The sequence below is a fragment of the Physeter macrocephalus genome, chromosome 7 (genome assembly GCF_002837175.3).
Source record: "Physeter macrocephalus isolate SW-GA chromosome 7, ASM283717v5, whole genome shotgun sequence".
NCBI lineage: Eukaryota > Metazoa > Chordata > Mammalia > Artiodactyla > Physeteridae > Physeter > Physeter macrocephalus.
This window is the reverse complement of record NC_041220.1, coordinates 130,998,185-131,023,670: the sequence shown is the minus strand read 5'-3', so window position 1 is coordinate 131,023,670 and position 25,486 is coordinate 130,998,185. Positions and strand designations below refer to the sequence as shown.

At 37.3% G+C, this 25,486-nt stretch overlaps 2 protein-coding genes across 6 annotated transcripts in view; both read right to left on the bottom strand.

The window, feature by feature from the left end:
* The window catches only part of SLC25A31 (solute carrier family 25 member 31), a 31,162-nt gene extending 30,545 nt beyond the window's left edge, over window positions 1-617 (bottom strand). Inside the window, exon 1 of the mRNA XM_007113500.2 lies at window positions 328-617. Within this exon, the coding sequence (XP_007113562.2) occupies window positions 328-559 (232 nt within the window). The 5' untranslated portion in view covers window positions 560-617. The remainder of the gene's footprint in view (window positions 1-327) is intronic.
* Window positions 618-4,197: 3,580 nt separating this feature from the next.
* INTU (inturned planar cell polarity protein) overlaps window positions 4,198-25,486 on the bottom strand; it is an 84,865-nt gene continuing 63,576 nt past the window's right edge. For 3 of the 5 annotated variants that reach the window (XM_007113496.4, XM_007113495.3, XM_007113497.3), the window contains exons 10-16: window positions 19,985-20,047; window positions 18,932-19,153; window positions 17,849-18,304; window positions 16,725-16,822; window positions 12,775-12,964; window positions 9,889-10,046; window positions 4,198-7,391 (exon numbers count right to left, since the gene is read on the bottom strand). In XM_007113496.4, coding sequence (XP_007113558.2) covers window positions 7,280-7,391; window positions 9,889-10,046; window positions 12,775-12,964; window positions 16,725-16,822; window positions 17,849-18,304; window positions 18,932-19,153; window positions 19,985-20,047 — 1,299 coding nt within the window. In that variant the 3' untranslated portion in view covers window positions 4,198-7,279. Of the gene's footprint in view, window positions 7,392-9,888; window positions 10,047-12,774; window positions 12,965-16,724; window positions 16,856-17,848; window positions 18,305-18,931; window positions 19,154-19,984; window positions 20,048-25,486 lie in introns of those variants that run through there. The other 2 variants (XM_007113498.4, XM_007113499.2) reach the window with 2 other exon arrangements.

Here is a 25,486-nt window from a genome sequence, read left to right as displayed (position 1 = left end):
ATGGCATCTACCCCAATACGGGTAGGTCAACCATTTTCCTCCTGAGCCAGACACTGGTGCATGGAGGTGCAGAGCCTCCTGCAAAGGAGAAATTTAGAGAAAGAGAAGGTGGTGGTCTCCCCTGCCCCAGGACTGGTCACGTGTAGGCCTTCCTGGCCCTGGGAAAGCAGAGCCTCTTAGACCGGTTAAGAAATTGAATTATCGAAGGCAAAGAAAACAAACTCAACACCGACACACACGGCCGTGGCGCCCGCAAGCGTCCCCGCCCGGCCCACCCACCCCCCTTCTCTGGCAAGCTGACCCGGCGCGGCGGCCTCGCGTACACACCCTGCTCATGGGGAATCTGCACCAAGCAGTCCACGAGGCCTTTGTACTGGGCCTCGGGGCTGATCTGCTTGGACGACGCCTGCACCTGCAGCAGCAGCTTTACCCGCTCGATGGGCGCCACCGTCGTCTTGGACACTGCCGCCGCCACCCCGCCCGCCAGCAGGTCCTTCCCGAAGGACGCGGCGTCAAAGAGCTGCTTCTCCGCCTTCTTCTTCGGAGGTACACGCTGCATGGTGGGACGACGGACGTAAAATCGGGCAGCAGAAGCTCAAAACGGGAGCGGAAGAAACGGATGAAGGGAAGCCAAAAACCGTTTCGGCGTCATCCCAGCTGGAAAGCGGCGCTCCGAACGCCGGGAAACCAGCGCGCCGGGGGCGCGGAGCTGCGCAAGCGCCTCCAACCGCCTTCCGCCACCCGGCAGCGGCCACGTGACTCCCGACACGTGGCTACTCCGCGTGGTCCAAGTCTTTTAAAGTGTCTTGGCAAGTGTTGGTTCGGGGCTGTCCTTTCGGCAGGCAGGGCTCGGAGGCCAGTGGGTTCTGACCCAGGAAGGTGCAGGAACGGTTGCGGGAGAACCAGTTCTGTATACGGAAATTTAGTAGCCCAAACCAGGACAGAGCAATAAACCAACTGTGTGGGATTAACCGAGTTTAGTTTTAGTTTCCAGGGTAACCCTTAGGCCAGGTACTGGGACGCCGCCTGTTAAGAACCCTGCGGAAGAGCAGGGGGTGAGCAGCGAGCCATCCAGTGAAGCTTCATCTGCCGCGCCCTATCACTGGAAGTACGGCCTGTACCATCGCTGGCCTTACTGCCTGAACCATCCCCAGCTTCCCTGTCCTCGCAAAAATTGTCTTGCACGAAACTGGGCCTTGGTGCCAAAAAGGTTGAGGACTGCTGCTTTACACCTTCTGTTAGAAATTGCTTAAATTTCTGCCCGTCTAATTTAGCAGGGGTCGTTTGTCTAGTCACTGTCTGGTTTTACTGACTGCACCCCGTAACACAAGATGTTCCTCTTTCTCCTATATTTTATTTAAATTGGTAATTCTGTATAGAGCAGTGGTGCTCAAGCGAGACTGCACACTCAAAGGTGGGGAGTGTTTAGTCTAACTGATGATTGGCTTAGGTCCTGACTGTTAAATCAGGATATCTAGAAGTGAGCCCTGGTGTCTGTATTTGAATTTGAATTCCCCAGGTAATTCTTATATTTTTTTTAGATTTTTTTTTTAAAATCTTGTATTTTCTTTTCTTCCTTTTTTAGAAATAATTAATTAATTAAATTTTGGCTGTATTGGGTCTTCGTTGCTGCCCATGGGCTTCCTCTTGTTGCGGAGCATGGGCTCTAGGTACCCGGGGTTCAGTAGTTGTGGCACTTGGGCTCAGTAGTTGTGGCTCACGGGCTCTTGAGCACAGGCTCTCGAGCACAGGCTCAGTAGTTGTGGTACACAGGCTTAGTTGCTCCAGGGCACGTGGGATCTTCCCAGACCAGGGCTTGAACCTGTGTCCCCTGCATTGGCAGGCGGATTCTTAACCACTGCACCACCGGGAAAGTCCTTCCCAGGTAATTCTAATGTGCAGGGTTGAGAATCAATGACTTGTTCGAGAACAGTGGTTCACAAACTTTGATTTTAGGATCTCTTTTCACTCTTAACATTGAAGACCACAAAGAAGCTTCTGTTTTGGTGATACGTGTTGACATTAACCATTTCAGAAACTGAAACAGAAAAATTTAAAAATCAACTCATTTAAAGTAACAATAATAACCCCCTACATGAAACATTTTCAAATAAAAAATAACTATTTTCAAACAAAAAAACGTAGTGGGAACAGCGTTGTTTTATATTTTTGAAAGTCTTTTAAAATGTCTGGCTTAATAAAAGACAGCCGGATTTACATAGCTGCTTTTGCACTCCATTTGCTGCAGTAACATGTTGACATTAACCATTTCAGAAACTGAAACAGAAAAATTTAAAAATCAACTCATTTAAAGTAACAATAATAACCCCCTACATAAGAAACATTTTAAAATAAAAACTATTTTCAAACAAAAAAACGTAGTGGGAACAGCGTTGTTTTATATTTTTGGAAGTCTTTTAAAATGTCTGGCTTGATAAAAGACAGCCGGATTTACATAGCTGCTTTTGCACTCCATTTGCTGCAGTATCACACAACATGTAGCTGGTGGAGAACTCCACTGTACGCTAATGAGTGAAAGAAGCAAATAATGTCTTGGTGTTATTAATAAAAGAATATATTCCTGATTCCTCTTTACAGCTAGTTTGATGGTTTCTAATAAAGGAAGATTCCATCTTATCATCTCTTACTCTGTAGGACTTGCAGTCTTGAAACGCATCTATAAAATGTGAGATGAGTTACTGGCTTTTTTGAACTTGAGGTTACATTTTTTTCTTTATTATCTTCAGTGTGTCCAAACACTTTTAATAGTACTTGTCACTAATAAAAAACCAAATATTTAGGCCAGAAGGATTCCAGAGCAGGAATTCTGTTAATATTTTGATTACCTCACATAAAGCTAGTTGGCAAGTCCTACTGGTACCATGTTTGGTACTACCTTCCTTTCCATAGTGGCTTATTTGACTCAACTGGTTTTTCACCCTGAGTCTCTCTACATTTTACATGCTGCTGCCAGATTAATCTTTCTGAAGCAATTGCATTAATCATTATTCCTAGCTTGAAAAATTTAAAGGCTTCTCATTGTGTTGACTTCAAAATCCTTTGTGAAACCGATTGCAAATTCAAGAAATGATGGGCATTTTATCTGCAAAAATCTGAAAAATGAAATGTTTCATTCTCTTTTAAGGTAATTCGGAGGACTTAGGGAGAAATTTAAAGGGTGAATTGCCTGAATCACACTCCAAGCCAGACTGTCTTTTTACGGTGCCAAGAGAGGTCAACAGAACCATCTCTGGTCACAGGGAACATAAGTATCTAGGAGGCCGCAAAAGCAAGTCTTCTGCTGCTTCCCAGGGCAATTTTCTGTCCCTTCCTTTCTTGCCTCCCTTGCCCCTCTCCCCCGACATTTGACCCCATAGTTGACATGTTCATAGCATATTCCTTTATGATATCCTCTAACTTACTTTTGACATGTATTCTTTGTTAGGAGACAGCAAAAGTGAAAGTACTTAGAAGTGTAGCTTTTTTTAAAAAACCCTATTAAGAGCTCTGAATCAGCTCTTTTCAATAGATAAAGCTGAAAATGTTTATTTTAATTTGCTGCATTGTATTTTATTTACTGATTTAGGGAATGAAAAAAGTTCTGGTGATTTATATGTTGATATTAAAAGTATAGAGTCTCAGGGCCTTTGCACTGTTCACTCTTCTTTCCTTGGCAATCAGCTTGGTTAGTTTCCTCACTTACTTGAGATGTGGGATCACCTCAGCACCACTTTCCCTGGCCACCCTGTCTCCCACACTTCATATCCCATTTTCTTGCTTCACTTTTTTTTCTCTTACCTTTTGTCAACATAGTTACTTATTTGTCTTATTTGTGGCCTACCTCTCCCACGGGAACATAAGCTCTATAGGGGTAGGGATTTTTAGCTGTTTTGTTCACTGCTGTATCTCTGGCATCCAGAACAGTGCTTGGTACAGAGCAAAAATGTAATAAATGTTTGTAGGGTAGGATGAATGGACAAAAAGGCAACACAACTGCAAACAAACCTCTAAACCATCTTTATTAAAAACTATCAATATAGTATAAAAATATCTTCAATTATATAGAATATAGAAGTACAACTCTACAAAATTAAATTATTTCCACACAGTTTAGTATACAGATTAAAGTTTTAGTAACATTCAATAATATATTTTTAAATATCCAAAGTATAAGTAATTGTTTTAAAAGTGTTTAGTGCAGAATACTTTTTCTTAGCTTTCCAAAATTTTGTACTGTAGAAGGTATGATTTAGCTGACTCCATGGTTTTCAACCAATGGATATTTAATAATAATAATAATAAATGGTGGTGGTAGTAGTAGTAGTAGTAGTAGTAGTAGCAGCTAACACTTTTATAGCACATAGCATATGCCAGGCACTATTTAGAGGGAAATCACACAGACAACACATGATTATTCACAATATTATTTTCAAGAATATTCAAAGTGGACAAACCTAGTAAATTGATTTCATAGCTTTTCCCACTTGTATTAGAAATATAAAAAAGCAGGCACTGCAAATTTACTATCTTGCCAGCATGCATCACCATCAAGGGTCCCTTGGCACAAATAAGAAACATTCTCTTCTCTAACCTGACCAAAAGAAATAAACAAAAGAGCAATAAAGAAAGAGAAAGGGGTTAGAAGCTAAAATGTAATTTTGTGGGGCTAAAAAATATATGATGGTGGTAAGACAGCACTTGATTTTTTTTTTTTAATGCTGGTTCTATAGGCTTTTTGCATTACAGTCGTTGGTAAAAAAGAACTTTTGCAGGATGCTAATAAACTCCAACTTAAGAATGTTTCTATATCTGCTAAAGTATTCTTTGTCCCTCTTTATTTAATAAAATGGCAGATAGGCACTTCTTGTCTAATAATCAGACTGATCTACTTTCAGATGTGAGTCTGAACATATATGGAAAAATGGGCAGCTAAGTTTACTTATAATGCTTATTTTGATATCCATTTAGAGATAAAAGCCAAGATAATGTTTGGTTTTATTTCTTAAAAATGCAATGTCTCTGCAACATGGTCATTACAGAGCACATCTACAATGTTGCAAATGCCTTCGCCCTTATTACCATCAGTAGTCTGCTTTATCTTTTTATTTCAGTTATTAAATAGTGGTCTCATGATTCTTTGACACCAGGAAAGCAGTTCAACAAACCAAAATTTCATTGAATGAAACAAAAAGTTCCTGATGGTAAAATCCCAAGTCTTAGTTCAGTCTGTTTGAAAATCTGAGGTGATCAATAGCTGCATTTATGAATAATTCTCAGTATTAGAAATAGCTCATGGTGTTTTGGAGGACATATCAAGAAATTTAAGACATTTACTAAATACTTAAAAATAATACCTCAATACCTATATATGTACACAAGCAGTCCTAAGACAGTAGTAAAGAGTCTATCTACCATTTGACCAACATTATAATCTTAAGGGGGAGGATATTGCAAGCCATTTTCTACATTTCAAGAACCAAAGTTTCTTTCCCTGTTTTGAATGCCAAAATTAAGGCCCGCATGTCACTAATGGGACAAGTATAGTGGTTTGCATCTTAAACGCCTGGGTGAAAATCTCTTAAAACTAATGACAGAGGGATAATAGTGTTTCTTCTAAGACCAAATGTTTCAAATGGTGCATCCACTACATTTTGCAGTTAATTCAGAGTAAGCTGGAGGTCTCGCGTTTGAGGTAGGGGAAAGGCAGGGACTGGCTTTAGATGTGCCGACATAATTTGCCTTCCAAAGTTAAGTCCTGTAGAAGAAAGAATCCAGTATTTTAAAGTCTTGGGGGCATCTGAGACTTCAGTAGAATCCATTGGGTAAATGTCAGTTAAGAATTGTCATGGGGCCTCCCTGGTGGTGCAGTGGTTAAGAATCTGCCTGCCAATGCAGGGGACGCGGGTTCGAGCCCTGGTCTGGGAAGATCCACATGCCACGGAGCAACTAAGCCCGTGAGCCACAACTACTGAGCCTGCGCGTCTGGAGCCTGTGCCCCGCAACGGAAGAGGCCGTGACAGTGAGAGGCCCGCGCACTGCGATGAAGAGTGGCCCCCGCTCGCTGCAACTGGAGAAAGCCCTCGCACAGAAACGAAGACCCCAAAAAACAGCCAAAAATAAATAAATTAATTAAAGAACATGTAATTAAAAAAAAAAGAATTGTCATGTTCTTCCTTTCTTTCAATCCACCAAATTCTGACAGCCAATGAAAATTCTCATCTTAGTACTTTTCTTTCTCTACTCACAGTCAAGTAAACTATTGTTCATTAAAACAATATTGTTTTCCCTTTGGGAAAACCCAATACATAGTGACCCATACTTGTAAGGCAAAAATTTGTATTGAACAAAAAAAGTTGCCATAGTATTTCTTTAGACAGCTTTTTTCAGTGTTTTCAACATGATTAGGTTTTTAAAAAAGATTTACATACAACTTTCCCAAATTTCATGAACTTGCATAAAATGTGTGTGTATACCTGAATATATTTCAACAAAGAGAAAAACAATGAAAGTTTATGGACAAATACTTTAAAAAAATATATCCTAGTCAAAACAGAATTGACCTGGAAGAGTAAAGAAAATCAAATAAATAAAAAAAGAAGTTTAATTTTCACTCCTCTCTTCCCCCACTGTGAGGTATCTACTAAAACAACTAAACTAAAGAAAAGTATCTGATCTAAGAAGGAATCAGTACTTGGACATTACAAATTTAGGTACCAAACAATAGGCAAGAGGGAAAAAATTGCACATTTTATACTGAAGAGGGTCTTTAGACACCTCAAAGCAATCATTTCATTTGTACATGAAAACTCTGAGCTCTCAGAGGTAAACAACAACAACTTGCTCATGGTCACAGCACTAATCAGTTACAGAACCTGGTCCCCTCCTCCCAATTTCATGATTGTTTTGCCAGATATCAATATCAGTCTTGAGAAAAATATACAACGAATTGGGTATTTTTCCCAGATAAACATTCCTATATTAATTTTACATAAAACACATCACATAATTTCAAACTAGTAAATAAATTAATGGTATATACCAAAATGGAAATAAGTTAACAATCCCTTGTTCATATTTTGATCAAGTATCTTTTCCAAAAGTCTCACAAGAAGATTTAGTGCATCAAATCCAGCAGCATATCATCTCAGTCTTTAACAATCTTATGTTCAGTATTGAACAGTGGAAAGAAGTTAAACCTTATCTCTTTGTGAATGGATTTCAGCAGTTCTAACACTACTTTATGGTCTGTGCAGTGTTGCTATACATCAAAAAAACACAGCTACAAGGTTAATCCAAAGAACAATTTAAAAGCCATTTCAATGGCAATTTCTGTGACTGAGTCATGAAAACAGACGTAAAGTTCTTGAAGTCTGGGATGAAGAAAGAGCCTCCTGTAGAGGAAAAGAACACACTCATTTCAGAAATTCTGAAAACAAAAAACAAAGGAAAAAGACTCCAACTCTTCAATTTATTTTACTTAATTTTTTTTGTTTCTGAAAGAATAAGTAGTAAATTCAAAACCACTAATCTAAATCTACAGTATGGGGAAATGCAACTAGATTTATTATAAAATAAATAATATATGCCTTAGGTCAATTATGTTTATTTTTCCAGAGTGTAAAAAGCCTATTTTATCAATATGTATAATGATGTCCCTCAGTTTTAAAGTATTAAATTTAGTCATTATTATTACAATACAGCCAATGGTGTACCATCATTCTAAGTACAATAGTTATTAGACATTGATTGGGATTAACATTGAAACTTTAATTGTCTTAAAGAGTTAAAATTTTAGTCTATTTAATCAATACTAATGTACACAAATCAAGCCATTTACATCAGGTGTAGTTCTGCCTGACTTCCTTAAATTTCTCTATTCTACATAGATCAGCATCGTCATAATTCAACACCTATTGATATTTTTCAATTCCAATTGTGAATGTAGTTAAGGCTCCACTGTACACCTGCATGTGTGCCTAACTGGTCTTCTTATCTCTATTCTCCCTTGTGTCCACACTGTTTTCATTTGCTGCTCCCAGCTTGATCTTCCAATAGCATAGCTCTGATCACACTACACTGAGTTTTTCTTTTTTTGTGTGTGTGTGTGGTATGCGGGCCTCACACTGCTGCGGCCCCTCCCGTTGCGGAGCACAGGCTCCGGACGCGCAGGCTCAGCGGCCATGGCCCACGGGCCCAGCCGCTCCGCGGCACGTGGGATCCTCCCAGACCGGGGCGTGAACCCAGCTCCCCTGCATCGGCAGGCGGACGCGCAACCACTGCGCCACCAGGGAAGCCCCTGAGTTTTGATCATGCTGATGCTCTCAAGCTTGGCTGGTTACACATCAGAATCACAAGTGAGCTTACTAAACATACAGAGTCCCACTCCCATAGATTATGGTTCCATAGGTCTGGGGTGGGGTGCAGGCATCTCTGACTTTAGTAAGTGACTCAGGTGATTCTAAATCCCGTGGACCAGCACATGGGAATTACTGCTTTGGATAACATTTGTAAAGCGTCTGTCATACAGCTTAGTACTATATGATAGGTGTCCAGTAACATTAGTCCCACTTTACTCTGTGCTCCTTCCTCCACCAATTCTCTACCGCAACTCAAAGAACTGTCAGTGGCTCAATATTTCCCTCAAAATTCAATTCCTTAGTCAGGAATTGAAGGCTCTCTGCAGTGGTCCTAACTTAGCTTTCCAGCTTGATCTTTCACTTCATCTTTGCATATGCTATTCCCCTACCATTCTAGCAAACCAGTCTACTCACTGCCATGCCTTATGATTTCCCTTGTTTGGATCTTTATTCATCCTATCCTTTTCCTAGAATGCTCTATCCAAATCCAGTTCATTTTCTAAAGGAGATCAATGGAACCTCTAAGCCTTTCTTTATAATCTCAGCTTAGATTTCCCCCCCTTCCTCGGAATTCCCAGAGTGTTTGGTTGTATTATCTAATTTATTATATATAGCCAGCTATCTTTCTCTCTATCTCCATAGAATATGCATCCATATATACATAGGTATTTAAGCATGTTTCATATTTCTTCTGCTAGATGTAAGACCATCAGATGCAACGACTGTGTTCAGCTTTGCGTTTGCCAGGCCACCTACCCACCACCACATTTTGCCAAGCACAGCTCGATTTACTAAATCCCTACATATTTATCAAGTGACTGTGTGCCAGGTGCTGTTGCAGGTGCCAGTGGTGGACAAGACAGATCAATTCCTGACCTCATAAAGCTGACATTCTAGTGTGGGGGAGAAAGATCATAAACAAACAAGAAAATTAAGAATAAAGGGGTGATAGAACAGAGAATAACCAAGTAGCCACTTTAATGTGGGCAAGAGATCATGGCTTGTCTCTTTAACAGGGGATGGCATGCTAGCACTGGTCTGAATATCCAGGAGCCAGATATGCAAAGGTGAAGAAGTAGACCATCCCCCATCCAGTGTGACTGTGCACAGTGGACAGAGGAAGACAGTGACAGGAGGTGGAAACAGACAGGTGGGCAGGGGCCAGGGAGGGCAGGGTCTTGTACTTAGTTGGGGGTAGGAGAAGGAGAGGGGAAGAGAAGAGGGAAAGAAAGGAGGAGAGAGGGAAGAAAAGAAGTAGGGACAGAGAGAAGGAAATAGCAGTGAAAATGTGGACTCATTACCTTTTAGTGTATGACTAATACAATTTTGTAAGATAACTGAATAAGTTTTCTTTTTTTTTTTTAACAGAAAAAGAGTTGGGAGCAATTTAAAGGAGATACTTAGGAAATAAAATAAAATTCTAAAATACATTAAAATATTATAGTTAGATTAATAATTCCATGCCTATATCTGAAAATGTTTATCTCCATTACCATTTTTCTGTCACTTTTTAATATTTTTTTCCACTTACCCTACTACCCAGTAAGCCATAACTGGTGGTGTTTTTCTCTGATCAGTCCAGTTTTCAGGTGAGCATTCAAACAATACACCATGTTCTTTCACAGGGTTAAGAGAAGACACTGAATTTGTAGAACCTGAATGATCTCCACCATTTAGTGCTTTCTTCTTCTGTAAATTAATAGGTATTATTAATATTAACTGGTATTAATAGTGTTACTTTAAAATGTTTTATATATAGATTTGAATTGGTTGATCATAATACTTTAAGTGCCTGCAATGACATTCTTCTCTTTACCTGCAGGAGAATTTCTATTCTTCCTCATACTTACTTTATTATTATTTTTTATACATTTATTTATTTGTTTATTTATTTATTTTTGGCTGTGTTGGGTCTTCGTTGCTGCACGCGACGAGCGGGGGCTACTCTTTGTTGCGGTGCACGGGTTTCTCATTGCTGTGGCTTCTCTTGTTGCAGAGCACGGGCTCCAGGAGCGCGGGCTTCAGTAGTTGTGGCGCACAGGCTCAGTAGTTATGGCTTGCGGGCTCCAGAGCACAGGCTCAGTAGTTGTGGTGCACGGGCTTAGTTGCTCCGCGGCATGTGGGATCTTCTGGGACCAGGGCTCGAACCTGTGTTCCTTGCATTGGCAGGCCGATTCTTAACCACTGTGCCACCAGGGAAGTCCCCTCATACTTACTTGAAATACCATCTCCTAAAAGAGACTTCATGGATAAAGTCTCTCTTGACTCTCCAAGGGAACATTTTGCTCACAGCCCTACCTTATTAGTATTTACGCTATATTATATCTTTTCCAGGGCAGACAAATCTCTTTTCCAGGGCAGACAAAATATGCTATTCATCTTTGTATTCTTTGAAAGCAGCTGTGCTTGGTACACAGTAGGTGCTTAAAGAACAGATTACTAATGAGTTACTAAATGAATATGTGATTTTGTAATATACTTAAAACACATATACTTAAAGCAGTATTGTCTCTTCCTCTGAAGTATACTCTAAATTTCCCACTGATTAAATCATTAGCAAACCAGTGACTCATTTGGAATATAAAGACTTTTTGTAAAGCTCAGGCCAAAACAGTGGAGTGATCCTTGATTCTGCTCTTTCTCTCAAAATACTTATTTAAGACATCAGAAAATCCTTTCGGCTCATCCTCCAAAATATATTCGAGATCCAGAAGCCACTGACTTCTTGATTTGAGAATTTCCACAGCTCCTAACTGGTCCCTCCCTCCACCCTCTCTACCCTACAAGCTCGTTCACAGTAGCATGAGTGATCCTTTCAAAACTAAGGATCATGTCCCTGCTCTGCTCAGAACTGCCCAAGAACCTCCCATCTTCTTCCAAACAAAGCCCAGAGTCCCTAATCTATTGGGCCATGCATGACCTGGCCCTGCTACCTTTGTCATCTCAACTCCTACCACTCTCCTCCCTACTCAGCCCATTCCAGGGCTCTCTCAGCCACCCTACCTCTGTGGCTTTGTACTTGCTGTTCCTTCTGCCTGGAAGCTGTGCCTCCACATCTGCCACATGGCTTGGTCCCTCACTTTATTCAGGTCTCTGTTCAAATATTACTTGACATGATCAGAGGCATCTTTCAAAATAGTTATTACCCCCAACTCTCAACCTTACTCTGTTTTATTACTCCTCTTGAAACTTACCCTACCTGATATATTATACTGCTTGCTAATTCATTAGCCTCCCCTGTTAGAATACAGGCTTCATGAGGAAAGAGACTTTGTTTTGTTCACTGCTGTATCCCCAGCATCTTGAGTAGTATCTGGTGTGTAGTAGGTACCTCAATATTTAAATAATATGGGGAAGCCTAATTTATATTACCAAATATTACCAAATAAGTTAATGAAATAAACCTTATAGAATCTATCAGTATGTTAAACAGGAAAGGAGGAGCCTAAGAATGCAAAGCACATAGAGATATATAATCAAACATAACATTTTGTTGAATACCAATTTGTGATAGCGCGAAGAAGAAATCCTGTAAGACAAAGAATTTTACTGCTGAATGAGTCCTAAGAGATGATATAATTCAGCTCACTCACTTTATAGCTGAGAAAATAGGAAGAGTTAATAAGGCTCAGTCCAGGATTCCTTACTCTCAGCCCAATGTTCTTCTACCTTTAAGCCTAAATTCTTCACAAATTTAGCATCCTTAGTGCATGTATTGCTATGTACATTACAATCATTCTTCAGGGAGTTTTTTGTTTTTTTTTTGGCAGTATGATGTTTGACCAGTCACAAATAAACTTCTGTATGTTTATCCTTTTCAAGAAATCAACACTTATCTTTCCCTGCTATTAAAACTATCTAATTGATATTTTAATTGTATACAATACAACATTACTACTTATCCAGAGGTACAATATTAAATGAAACTTCATCCTGGATTGAAAAGCAAGCAAGCAAGCAAGCAACCAACCAACCAAGTGGCTGAAACATAACAGTATTGTGCCTACTGCTATACTTTATTCCATTTTGTTCCAAAATACCTTATCCTGCTGGTTGAATACTTAAAGAATTATCAGTTACCAAGTGGTAGAGATAACTGTCCGAGAAATGGTTGGGTCAAATATGGGAGGCAAGTTTACATTACAAACTACTATGTTCTACTTTGCTATAGAAAACACACAGGTCCACCATTTCCTGAAATAGTAATCTGGGACATCAAACTCAGAATTATGAAACAAAGTTTTAAAGTTAAGTACAGTGAATATAATCCTTTGGCATTCAAGGTAGATGGAATGATTGTTAAAAAAAATAAATGAAAACAGTCATTGCTGGACATATTGATTAAAGAGTTTTAGAGAGAATATTTAGAGGTCTGGAAATAAACTGGCAGAAAATTATATTTATAGCAGTGCCCTACCTCTTCAACCAATGTCTGTTGGAAAACTGCACGAATGGAGAGACAACATTGATGGAAATTTTTTATCAGCTGAGGGTGGATAGAGCCACTTAGCTGTGCCACCTCTTCGTGGGTAGGAGTAATAAAGATCCCTTGCACTGTTTCTAAGGCGACATAGTGGAAAAGTGTGTTCTCAGGACCAGACGTCAATCTTGAAAAGAAAACAAAGATATTAGAAGTAAACTTAAAAATGTTGCTTCATTTTGAATGTTGTAGACATCTAATAAGCTTTTAACTACAATAGAATATTCGGAGTGTAATCAGGGAAGGGAAACTAGGCCAAACATTGAATTCCCTCTTCCTCCTTATCTGAAATACAGGCTAGGGTTATTATTAATTCCCTTAATGGAGGCAAACACTACATGTTATGCAAGGATAAATAAACACCAATTCGTTTGCAAGTAACTTAATCATCCCTTTGCTAAACAACCCAAACTGGCTAAACTCCTCTTTTTCCATGGTTGGTAATGAATAACTCAGCCCATGTCTGGCCCAGATATCTACAAGCCATAAACAAGATATGTCTAGCATGGACCACAAATAAAAACACCTTCCAATAAACTAAGCTTTTCAGTTAGTAGCATTAAAGTCTCTTACCATGATAGTCAAACTGATGATCCTGAAGAAAAATAAAATTATTACCAACTGCAAAGCTGAGTTAATATTCTAGAATACCATGGCAATTGCTAGAAGTATTCTACTACTTCTTATCATTACAGTCTTCCTTCTCTTCTATGTTCTCTTACTATTTTCACATCTCCATTCTTCTTCTCCATCCTTTCTTCCCCTACTGAGACCTCAGACAGGCCAGCAGAACCTATAAATACTGCTTATTTCTACCAGCAGTAAGAAGAGCTGAAGAGCAACAATGAAATAATGGCAATAGTTATCATATACTGAATGTCTTCTATGTTCCAGGGTAGGTGCTTTAAAATACCTTAGACTTAATTTTCATAATGACCCTGTAAGATATTAAACATTACTATCTTCATTTCAACCGTGAGGAAATCAATGTTCACAGGACTTGGATTAACTTGTTTGAGGTCACATAGCTAAGTGTCCGAGCTTAACTGACTCTGCTCCACTATACCTTGCTTTTTCCTGATTGGCAATCTTTAAATATATGGACAGCAATTCCCCATCTGCATCTCACTCAGGCTGCTCTATTCTCATTCTAATGTCTATTAAAAAAATTCATTCAGTTGATTTTTCTTCCAGCCATAGCACAGAGGCAAAGCAAAGGCATATTTCAGCTCTTAGCCTAAATACTGCTTCAATCATCCATGATAACCAAATTCCTGTTAAACTGTTAATTAGGCAGCAAGATCAGAATAACTTTTGATCACTAACTAATGCTCTTGGTTCTCTTTAGAGACCAGGGATAGGCAGGGAAGGAGATCATCTACAAATTTTTCTCATACTTTTCCATAGGGTGGTTGGCTCATTAATACTGGTGGCTGATATTTTTTCAATAAGTAAAAAATAATCAAAATGAAAAAAATTATAATTATTCAAAAAGGAAAATAATTTAAAACATACATTTTAATCCTGAGGTCACCAAATTCAAGAAAAGGTATAGAACAGAAATGATTTTTAATAAGAATCATTAATTCTTAATAGGAATCATTAATTAATAAGATTCCTATTTAGGGAGGTTTAGAATTAACATTTGTGTTAACTTCTTTAATTTTCTCTGAAAACAACCCCATGACAAAATGAGCAGGTCTAGTGCTTGAAAACCATAAATCAATTCAGTGTATATTAACTCACTCAGTGTATAAACCGAAAGTTTAAAAATCATCAAACAAGCAATTACTCACTGGGAAGACAAATATTTGTTCAAAAAAATGCAGATTAAATCAGATTAGTTCTTCAGAAAGGTCACTCCTACAGCAGAGAATGGATTCAGGGTAGGCTGGGAGTTGGGAGCCCATCGCAATACAACCAGGTGAGAGAATACGAGCTTGATCTAGGGTAGGATCATTAGGGGTTGGATCCATGCAGAATGGATAGGACTTCGTTACTGAATGAAATGTTTTCTGTATATTATTGTTTTTAGTATGTTATATATTTTTATTTTACAAAAACAAATACAAATTAGGATAATATATATTACACACTGTTTTATATCACACTTTTAAAATTAACTACATAGTTTGAAGACCTTTCCATGTTAATAAAGAGAATAAACATGCATCTGTAGCATCCTTTTAAACAGGAGAGCCTATGATTTACATCACATATTACTTTATGCTTAATTTAACATAATTATAAATTTATGTTAAGTTATAATATAAACTTAAGTTATAAACTTGGAAAAAGAGTTTCTTTTTACTAGAGATAAAGCCCAAATAACACACATACATATTTAAAAAATAAGATATGGAGGTAATAAAAATTCAGAGCAGTAGTTTTCGTTAAATGGAAGACTAGGGTTTGGGGAAGGTATTTCAGGCTTCCAACAAAGGTTTGATTTAGATTTCTTTGATTAAAAAACATTTTTAACTATTAAAAAATTAAACATTATATTGGAAGGCATTAAATTACAAATTTTAACACATTATATCAATATTTCCAGTACATTATTTTACGTAGACAAATTACCTTGATTTTGCCCTGACTTCAGGAAAAAGGCTTTTCCTGACAACTCTGTGAGATATGTATTTGAACTTATTATAAAATGTTTCAACGATCAAGAAGGCGGTAGCTCTGAACTTCTTTTTTTTAATGGGAATTCTATTTGTATATGTCTACTTGTTCAAATAAAAGTGTGCAATTGAGGGAATGCCTTGGTGGTCCCGTGGTTAGGACTCTGCGCTTCACTGCTGAGGGCATGGGTTCAATCCCTGGTTAAGGAACTAAGATCCCGCAAGCTGCATGGTACGGCCAAAAAAAAAAAAAAAAAGTGTGCAATTGACTTTGTTACACAAGTTGATACCATGCATGACATCGTAATTAAATAGCAGATGAAGCTCAGGAAGACCAGCTTGTCACCACATAATAGTGTTCTTGTTCTTGCCCAACAAGAAGTAAATATGTAACATTTCATATTTTAATAATTAAGCTGTTAAACATGCTCCTCTCACTTAGTTCCTTTTATATCAGAATTCCTTACTTACTGTAAATGTGAGGTTTTACCTATTTTCTAAAGAGGGTGTCATAGGCTCAGTTCTCTGGCCCCAGACTCTGATTGGGAGATATGCAGGGAGGAAGTTTATCAGGGAGGATGCTTGGAAACAACACCTGTTGGGGGTAAGACTGAAGGACTGAAGCACGGAGAAGTTGAACTGTGCCGCAGTTGAGACAGAGGTCTCAACAGATACCGCCAGGAACGCTGAAGCTTGGATGGCCTTTTAGAGTTGTCCTGAATTTAAGTAGAGGCCAAGCCTTTGTACTTACTTATCTATTTAGTCACTAGATGTAGGCTACACCTAGAGAGAGGCTGTAACCTTTGTGGAGTCAGTAAACTTCCAAATAGGACAAGGCCAGGGGAGGGACTCAACCATGCATGAGCCATTAGCAGCCATCACTCTCAAGCACTGGGAATGAGTACACGGGGCTAAGGACTATCTGCAAAAACACAGCATCCACCAGAGTCTAAAAATAGTAAACTCTAATGTAAAAACTAAACACACAAAAGGGAGGTTACCTGTGGAAGAGACATAAGTGGGAATTTTCATATTTTGAAGTATTACTTTGTATGCTTTTTATTTCTTATAATATGAGTATGTTTCCTATATGTATAATGAAAGATATTAAAGAAATAGCATAGCTATTACCTTTCATATGTAAGAGATATCATATTTGTTGAATAAAATCTCTATATGTTATGGAATAGCACTTTTTCGTTGTAACATTTCCTCGAAGACACAGAGTTAAGTGAAAAAGAATAAAACAAGGAAGTTTCTTACTTCATTGTGTTATATATATCCAATTCTTTTTCTGAAAGGTCCTTTTTCAAGTTCCCCAAATGAAATGGATTTGGAAGAGCAGACTTCTTTTTAGTGACCTAAAAAGTATTATTAAGTAGATCCGTTTATATCTAAGAATGGAATCAAACAGGAGAAATGACGTAAAACTAAAAATCCTTCTAAGAGAACTACTTACTATTTTGCAATATTTCTTTTAAATATTTTTGATGCTCACTTGTACTTCTTGGCTTATCCTATGCTAACAGTGACCCGAGGGCCATGTCATGGGAAGACATGACAGTTCTCCCTGTAAACCTTCTACTGGAGCCATAATGGAGCTATCACCAAATTTTGTTACAATTTATATGTATGCATTCTTGTCCCCCTCTCTAGACTCTGCACTCCTCAAAGGCAAGAGCTGCATCTTACTCATCTTTTTATCTCCTTTGTGTAGCATAGCCCTTGGCACATAGTAGATGTTCCATCAATATTTGTTAAATGGCTGAATCTTAGAAATTAATTCAATTTCTTTTAGGAGTTGTTCAGGGCTCTTTAAGTCTATCCAAATCCTACCTTATCCTCCTCCTATATTTCCTACCAATTTCACAGACTTGGAGAGTGAATACCACCAATGTGAGTACTTCCTAAATATACCCACTTAGGGCTCCAAGAGTGCTCTATTGTTTGGAATTAGGAGATCAAATCTATCTATCTATCTACCTATCTATCTATCTATATAATTTTTTAAAGTTTCTGATTCTCTTGTTTCTACTGAACACTTTCTAGGCTATTTAATTAGATCAGCCACCAAATGCCCCACAAGTAGGATGTTTTCTGTTATCACTGTGAATAGAAAAGAAAGAGTTGAACATGGAAAGCGGGATTAAAGAGTTTCCCTACTTGTAATTACTGTCAAGTAGATGTCCTAGCTGTCAAGGGGCTAATGTTTTATTTCTTGACATTTTCTTCTTTCTTTGGTCCTAAATCGTTGGTTTGCCAACAGTGACTAAAACCACTAGTACAAATGAAGAAGTATCTGCCATTAAAAATTCTCTTGCAATTATAAGTAAGGACTGGAGAGACAGCTTAGCTCCCAGAACATACACACTTGAATGAACACACACCTTAAGCAAGGCCCCACTTTCTTCTGAACCATCAGAACCCTGAGATGCTGCAGTGTGGGGACTCAGGCCAACACCTTCTCCACCTTCACAACCACTGTCAGATCCTCCACTTCTGGATGGACTGGGCTTACGTGTCTTTAGAGAATAGTCACCAAAAAGAGTTCTTCTGCATGTTGGAGAGGTTGCTACTTTGGAAGTACCTTGTAGCCTACTGAGGATAGGTGAGGTTGTTAAATTATCGAATTTTTCATGTGATCCAGCAAGAAACCAGTCAGCACAAGACAAACAGGGTGTTGCAGAAGAGGCTAGCCGTTCATTTATGCGGGAATCCACCCCTTCAAGCTGGTGAAGAGTTGTTTTGACCTGATCCACATATATACAGTCCGGTCCAGGATTCCCAACAGCTTTGGATGCACAGCCTCCAGCTTCTAATAGTACACACAACATATAATGTCTCTATAAGAAAAAAAATTAATATAGGTTTAACTACATGAAAATATTTGTATGTAACATGCATGTATAAATTTATGAATACTAAAGAGATATGGGCATGTGGCATCATCGTGTGATGATTATTGAAAAATCCTCCCCCCCTTCTTAGTTATCCTCAATGCTTCTTGATCACCCTTGAAAACAAATCTCACATTGCCTTATCCTGATATACCATCAACTGCCACTTCTGGCACATGGAATTCCCTAAGGTAGCTTTCAAAGAGCCTCAATAATTGGTAGTCCTTTCATTTACAATCACATATTTATTCTGTTTCTGGTTCTATATTCTTTTCATGTCTCTCTCTATTTCCCAAAACAAACTAGAAGATAAAACCTCTGTTTTTATAGAAATGGGAACAAAAGATCATAAGAACCTGCTAAAATCTTATCTTGAGTTTCATTAATATTTCTCTATGAGTATTAAATGGATACAAAAGAAAAGAAATAAGGGCATATAACATTTTGTTTGAATACTATTTGACATGCTTATAATTTTAAACTATCATTTTTGTTTGTGTATTTATTTAGTCTGTAAGTGGCAAAAAAAAAAAAAAAAAAAAAAAATCCCAAGAAAAACTAAGGTAAACTTACCAAGCCAACAATTAGCAAAAAATACCTCCCTTCAGGTTCCTGAAAGACTTCAGTGTTTGAGTCTGTAGAAGGTTGGAGGTGATGTCGAGGAAATACTTCTCTCCATATTACCAACTGACCAATTCTTTGTTTTGCTGCTAAAGGCAGTAGGCAATAGTGGCGACAGTATACAGCAATATCAACAAGATCATCCTTAGGCAAATGACTGCATATCAAATAACCCTTGAATTTAACCACAGAGAATAAAAGTCAACTAGTGACATAAAGCAATAATCCTATAATATAGTTCTAAGAGTTTTATAGGTATTTCTTCAGTTGGCTTAAAATATTCCAGTTTCAAATGGAATAAATGAAGACATAGTAAAAATAGATGTTTTTTTCAACTAGACATCAAGTATTTGGGATAACTTAAGTCTATAACAGGTACACTTTAGCATAAAGCAAGATCACCTCTAAGTAGCACTAGCCTGAGAATTTGGCAAAATTACAAAAGCACTGAATTCTGAAGATGAAAAGCGGAGAAGCAGGAGTCAAGGTGGGGAGAGACTTACTTTTCATTGCTTACAGTTCTGTATTGTTTGATTCTTCTTTAGATATGTTTTATATTGTGCTTAAAAATCTTTTTTAAAAATTAAAATACTTAAAATCATTTGATGTTTAACTTGCTTTACATGGAAGTCAACTACTGAATGTTAGAAAATTTACCAGAAAGATGCATAGTTACTTTCTGAAGATAAGGAAAAAAAACACATGATTGCAAAAGGAAATCAACAAAGTAGTATTGCTCTTCTCTCATATACACTTGGTTCTTTGAGTACTGTTTCTCTCTTAAAAGTTTGTAAATGCTTTAAAATGTAATGAAACCAGAAATATTTATTGTATTTGTAAATATGTAGGTACAAGTCTTGTTTTAAGATCTAAACTTTATGGTACCTACATTCAGAGAAAAAGAGATAAATGTATTTTTCATGTCTGTAAGAATTTGAGAAAATTTACTTTAGGTCTGTTCATATAGCAGTATGACATACATAAAAATTTCAAGCTTCAACTTACCTTGTAAAATAGAGAAGAGCCCAAAATTGTATATAGCCGTCTCATGTCATAGTAATCCTCAGACTGGGGAAAAACCACAGTGGATTTATATATATATAAAATTTTATATATATGCATATATATATTTTTTATGATTTAAAAAAATCCTAGTTAAGCTACAACAGTTAAAATGGAAATTACATTCTTAAGTAACTTATCTCTTCTTCTTTTGGTATTTATTTATTTATTATGGAAGTATAGTTGATTTACAGTGTTTCAGTTGTACAGCAAGGTGATTCAGTTACACACACACACACACACACACACACATTCTTTTTCAGATTCTTTTCCTTTATAGGTTATTACAAGATATTGAATATATATAGTTCCCTGAACAGCAGGTCCTTGTAGTAACTGAACTTTTCATAGTGCCTTCCTTAGAAATCAATATACTAGGCTATTAGGGTGAGACATAAGGTGCCTATATATTTATTTTTGACTGAGAACAATCTTATTTTTGATTCTTGTAAGACAATGTTGATTAGAGACATCTAAGAGTAGAACATAAGATTTGTTACCCCAAGAGGGATTGTAAGAAATCTACCAAGACAAAATGCTTCTACTGGACATCACCTAAAATATCTAATATTACCATATACTATTTTTGAAAGTACAAATTGGTACAACCTATTTGGGGGCAACTGAGCAGTACGTAAAAAAAAAAAATTAAATACACATACTCTTTGAGTAATTCCTCTTTTAGAAATCTACAGAAATACTTGAACAAGAGATTCAAGATGTTTGTATAAAAAGTTAAGAGTAGAATTTGTAATATGCAAAAACTGGAGATAAAGTTCAACAATGGAAAATGGTTAAGGAAATAAGGTTATGTTCACATCACAGAATATCATACATCTGTTTAAAAAAAATAAGGTTGATCTATATGAGCAAGCACAAAAGGTTTTAGAATACATTGTTCAGCAAAGAATGCAAGCTGTGGAACAAAATATTCACTATGATCTAAGCCTTGTTAAAAACAGCACCCCCAATTATATACATGTATGTATATACATATGTGTTGGTTTGTATGGGGGTATGTATGTGTATAGAAAAGGGTCTGGAAGAATATATTCCAAACTGTAAGAGCAGTTGTAACTGGGGATGGAACTGGGGGAGAGGGATGAGGAGGGAGGACATTTGTTTTTAATAACCATGCTTGCATTTATTTTTAACCAATATGCATGCATTACTTTTGTAAGTTGAAAAAAAAAAAACACAACGAAACCTACAGAAAACTGAAAACTGGAAAAAATCTAAATATTCCTCAGTTGGGGAATGGATAAACACTGTGATATCGTCATACGATGGAATACCATCAGCAATAAAAAGGACTGAACTACTGATATAGACAACATGAATGAATCTCAAATGCATTATGCTAAGTAAACGAAATCAGGCCCACTGTTTTTCATTTGTATTGGCTGCCTTTATGTCAAAGATATTTCTTGTGATGCTCTACTGTCCTCACATTTAAGAACAAGGTATTAAGTTCACTGGAAGACACACACACACACACACACACACACACACATTCTTTTTCAGATTCTTTTCCTTTATAGGTTATTACAAGATATTGAATATATATAGTTCCCTGAACAGCAGGTCCTTGTAGTAACTGAACTTTTCATAGTGCCTTCCTTAGAAATCAATATACTAGGCTATTAGGGTGAGACATAAGGTGCCTATATATTTATTTTTGACTGAGAACAATCTTATTTTTGATTCTTGTAAGACAATGTTGATTAGAGACATCTAAGAGTAGAACATAAGATTTGTTACCCCAAGAGGGATTGTAAGAAATCTACCAAGACAAAATGCTTCTACTGGACATCACCTAAAATATCTAATATTACCATATACTATTTTTGAAAGTACAAATTGGTACAACCTATTTGGGGGCAACTGAGCAGTACGTAAAAAAAAAAAATTAAATACACATACTCTTTGAGTAATTCCTCTTTTAGAAATCTACAGAAATACTTGAACAAGAGATTCAAGATGTTTGTATAAAAAGTTAAGAGTAGAATTTGTAATATGCAAAAACTGGAGATAAAGTTCAACAATGGAAAATGGTTAAGGAAATAAGGTTATGTTCACATCACAGAATATCATACATCTGTTTAAAAAAAATAAGGTTGATCTATATGAGCAAGCACAAAAGGTTTTAGAATACATTGTTCAGCAAAGAATGCAAGCTGTGGAACAAAATATTCACTATGATCTAAGCCTTGTTAAAAACAGCACCCCCAATTATATACATGTATGTATATACATATGTGTTGGTTTGTATGGGGGTATGTATGTGTATAGAAAAGGGTCTGGAAGAATATATTCCAAACTGTAAGAGCAGTTGTAACTGGGGATGGAACTGGGGGAGAGGGATGAGGAGGGAGGACATTTGTTTTTAATAACCATGCTTGCATTTATTTTTAACCAATATGCATGCATTACTTTTGTAAGTTGAAAAAAAAAAAACACAACGAAACCTACAGAAAACTGAAAACTGGAAAAAATCTAAATATTCCTCAGTTGGGGAATGGATAAACACTGTGATATCGTCATACGATGGAATACCATCAGCAATAAAAAGGACTGAACTACTGATATAGACAACATGAATGAATCTCAAATGCATTATGCTAAGTAAACGAAATCAGGCCCACTGTTTTTCATTTGTATTGGCTGCCTTTATGTCAAAGATATTTCTTGTGATGCTCTACTGTCCTCACATTTAAGAACAAGGTATTAAGTTCACTGGAAGCTTTTTGAGGGTCTGGAAGCTCTGATTGGCTTCACCATAGGAAAGCTTTTAAAAACTGTTTTATTTTATGCATGCAGTCCAAGAGGATTTCAGGTGAGATACATTCCCTTAAGCAATCAACTGGATGTTCTTGGCTCATGGTAGTAAATGTGATTGGGGAAATAGCTGTGAATACCATTCTTTCTGTGCCCCAGAAATGTCACCCTCCTCTGGAATGCGATTAACTGGGTGTTCAGTAATATTAAAAAAGCATGAAATAGAAATTAATTAATTAATTAAAAATTGTTTTATTTTAATTAAAATTTTGATCATGGTAAAATACACATAATATAAAATTTACCATCTTAATGATTTTTAAGTGTACAGCTCAGTAGTGTTATGTACATTCACACTGCTGGGCAGCCAAATCTCCAGAACTCTTCCTCTTGCAAAACTGAAACGCCGCATCCGTTAAACAACTCTCCATTCCCCCCGCCTTCCCGCAGCCCCTGGCATCCACTCTTCTACTTTCTGTCTTTATGAGTTTGACTACTTTAGGCATCTCCTGTGGGTGGAATTGTGCACTACTTCGTCTTTTTTTTTTTTTTAAAGATTTATTTATTATTTATTTTTGGCTGCGTTGGGTCTTACTTGTGGCACACGGAAGCTTTCTTGAGGCATGCGGGATCTTTCGTTGCAGCGCGCGGGCTCTTCACTGTGGTGTGCGGGCTTCTGTCTAGTTGTGGCTCTTCTCTAACTGTGGTGCACAGGCTCCAGGACGCGTGGGCTCTGTAGTTTGAGGCACACAGGCTCTCTAGTTGAGGTGCGTGAGCTCAATAGTTGTGGCATGTGGGCTTAGTTGCCCCGTGGCATGTGGGATCTTAGTTCCCTGCCCAGGGATCGAACCTGTGTCCCCGGAATTGCAAGGCGGATTCTTTACCACTGGACCACCAGGAAGTCCCTACTTTGTCTTTTCATGATGGGCTTGGTTCACTTAGTGTGGTTATCTGTCCTCTGGGTTCATCCACGTTGAGGCCCATGTCAGAATTTACTTCCATTTTGGGGGTGAGTCATGTTCCATTGTATGTATTTTCCATGGTTTTTGTCTATTTGTTTGTTCATTCATCTGTTGGTGGACACTGGGGTTGCTTTCTCCTTTTGGCTGTTGCGATTGATGCTGCTGTGAATGTGGGTATGCAAATATCTCTTCAAGATCGTGCTTTTAATTCTTTTGAGTATATGGAATTGCTGGGTCATGTGGTAGTTCTGGTTTTGATTTTTGAGGGGGCCACCATGCTGTTTTCTATAGCATTTGCACTGTTTTGCATTCCCACCAACAGTGCACGGGGGTTCCAATTTTTCTACATCCTCGCCAACAGTTGGTGTTTCTGGGGTGTTTGTTTGCTTGTTTTTAATGGTAGCCATCCCAACGGGTGTGGGCAAGCTGTTTTATGTGTATAGTTTTGGACCCTGCTTTTTCCTTAGAAAATGATCTTGAACATTTTTTCATGTCAATAGACAGTTTTCTAAACATGATTTTAATGGATGTATTATTTAACAGGTTCCATAATGTGGTATTTTAATTTGTTTCCAGTAATTTTTCAGGGTATAAATAGTGTTGTGCAGATAATTCCTATAAAGAAATTTTGTGTACATCCCTGATATCTTCCTTAGTTGACAAGGTCCTGGAGGTTGAATTCCGAGATCAGAGGATATATATTTTTAACCTATTTTGCCAGATTGCTTTCCCGAAAGGTTGCATCAGTTTATATGCCTACTAGCAGTGTGAAAGCATCATCTATACTGAACATTATCGGACAAAATTACTTCAGTGTATGATCATAAATACAAGGTTACCAAGAATATATATCAACTGATAACAATGGTTAACTCTAAGAATAGGGCTGGTTTTGATGTATGAGCGGTCAAGCAAAATGCTAGATTTATGTTTGTTGTTTGTACTTTTCCCTAAAAATGTACTCATGTAATATTTGTATAAAAATACATATTTTAACTTCCTACTTAAAAAAAAGTCAGACCCAAAATATTATCTACCATATGACTCAAGTTATATGACATTCCAGAAAAGGTAAAACCATGTGGACAGAAAACAGATCAGTGGTTGCTAGAGGCTGGGGGTAGGGAGAGGGACTGACTATAAAATGGCACAGAAGAATGTACTGAATATAAATTATACCTTAATAATAATTTAAAACAACTAAAGAAAAGAACACAGAATTAAAATATAAGATTAAATCTTAAATCTAATTTCACAAAAAGTTTAGAATAGATCCTTCGTTTTCTTTAAATTAAGGTAAAACTCACTGTGAATTATTCTGCAAGTTCTGACAAATGTGTACAGCTGTGTGCCACCAAAATCAAGATATAGAACAGTTCCTTCAATACCCCCTGCCAAGTTTTTTGCTGAATATTATTCCATTGCATGAATATACCACAATTTTTTTTGTCTATTCACCTGTTGATGGACATCTGAGTTATGTGAATAGTCTCTGGCTATTAAAAATGAAGCTGTTATGAACATTTGTTTACAGGTCTTTGTACTGACATAGCTTTCATTTCTCTTGGGTAATTAGATAGGAATAGAAAGGCAGAATTATATGGTAGCTGTATGTTTAGGTTATTAAGAAACTGCTAAACTGTTTTCCAAAGTAAATGTATCATTTTACATTCTCAATTTATCAACTTTTTTTTTTTTTTTTTTT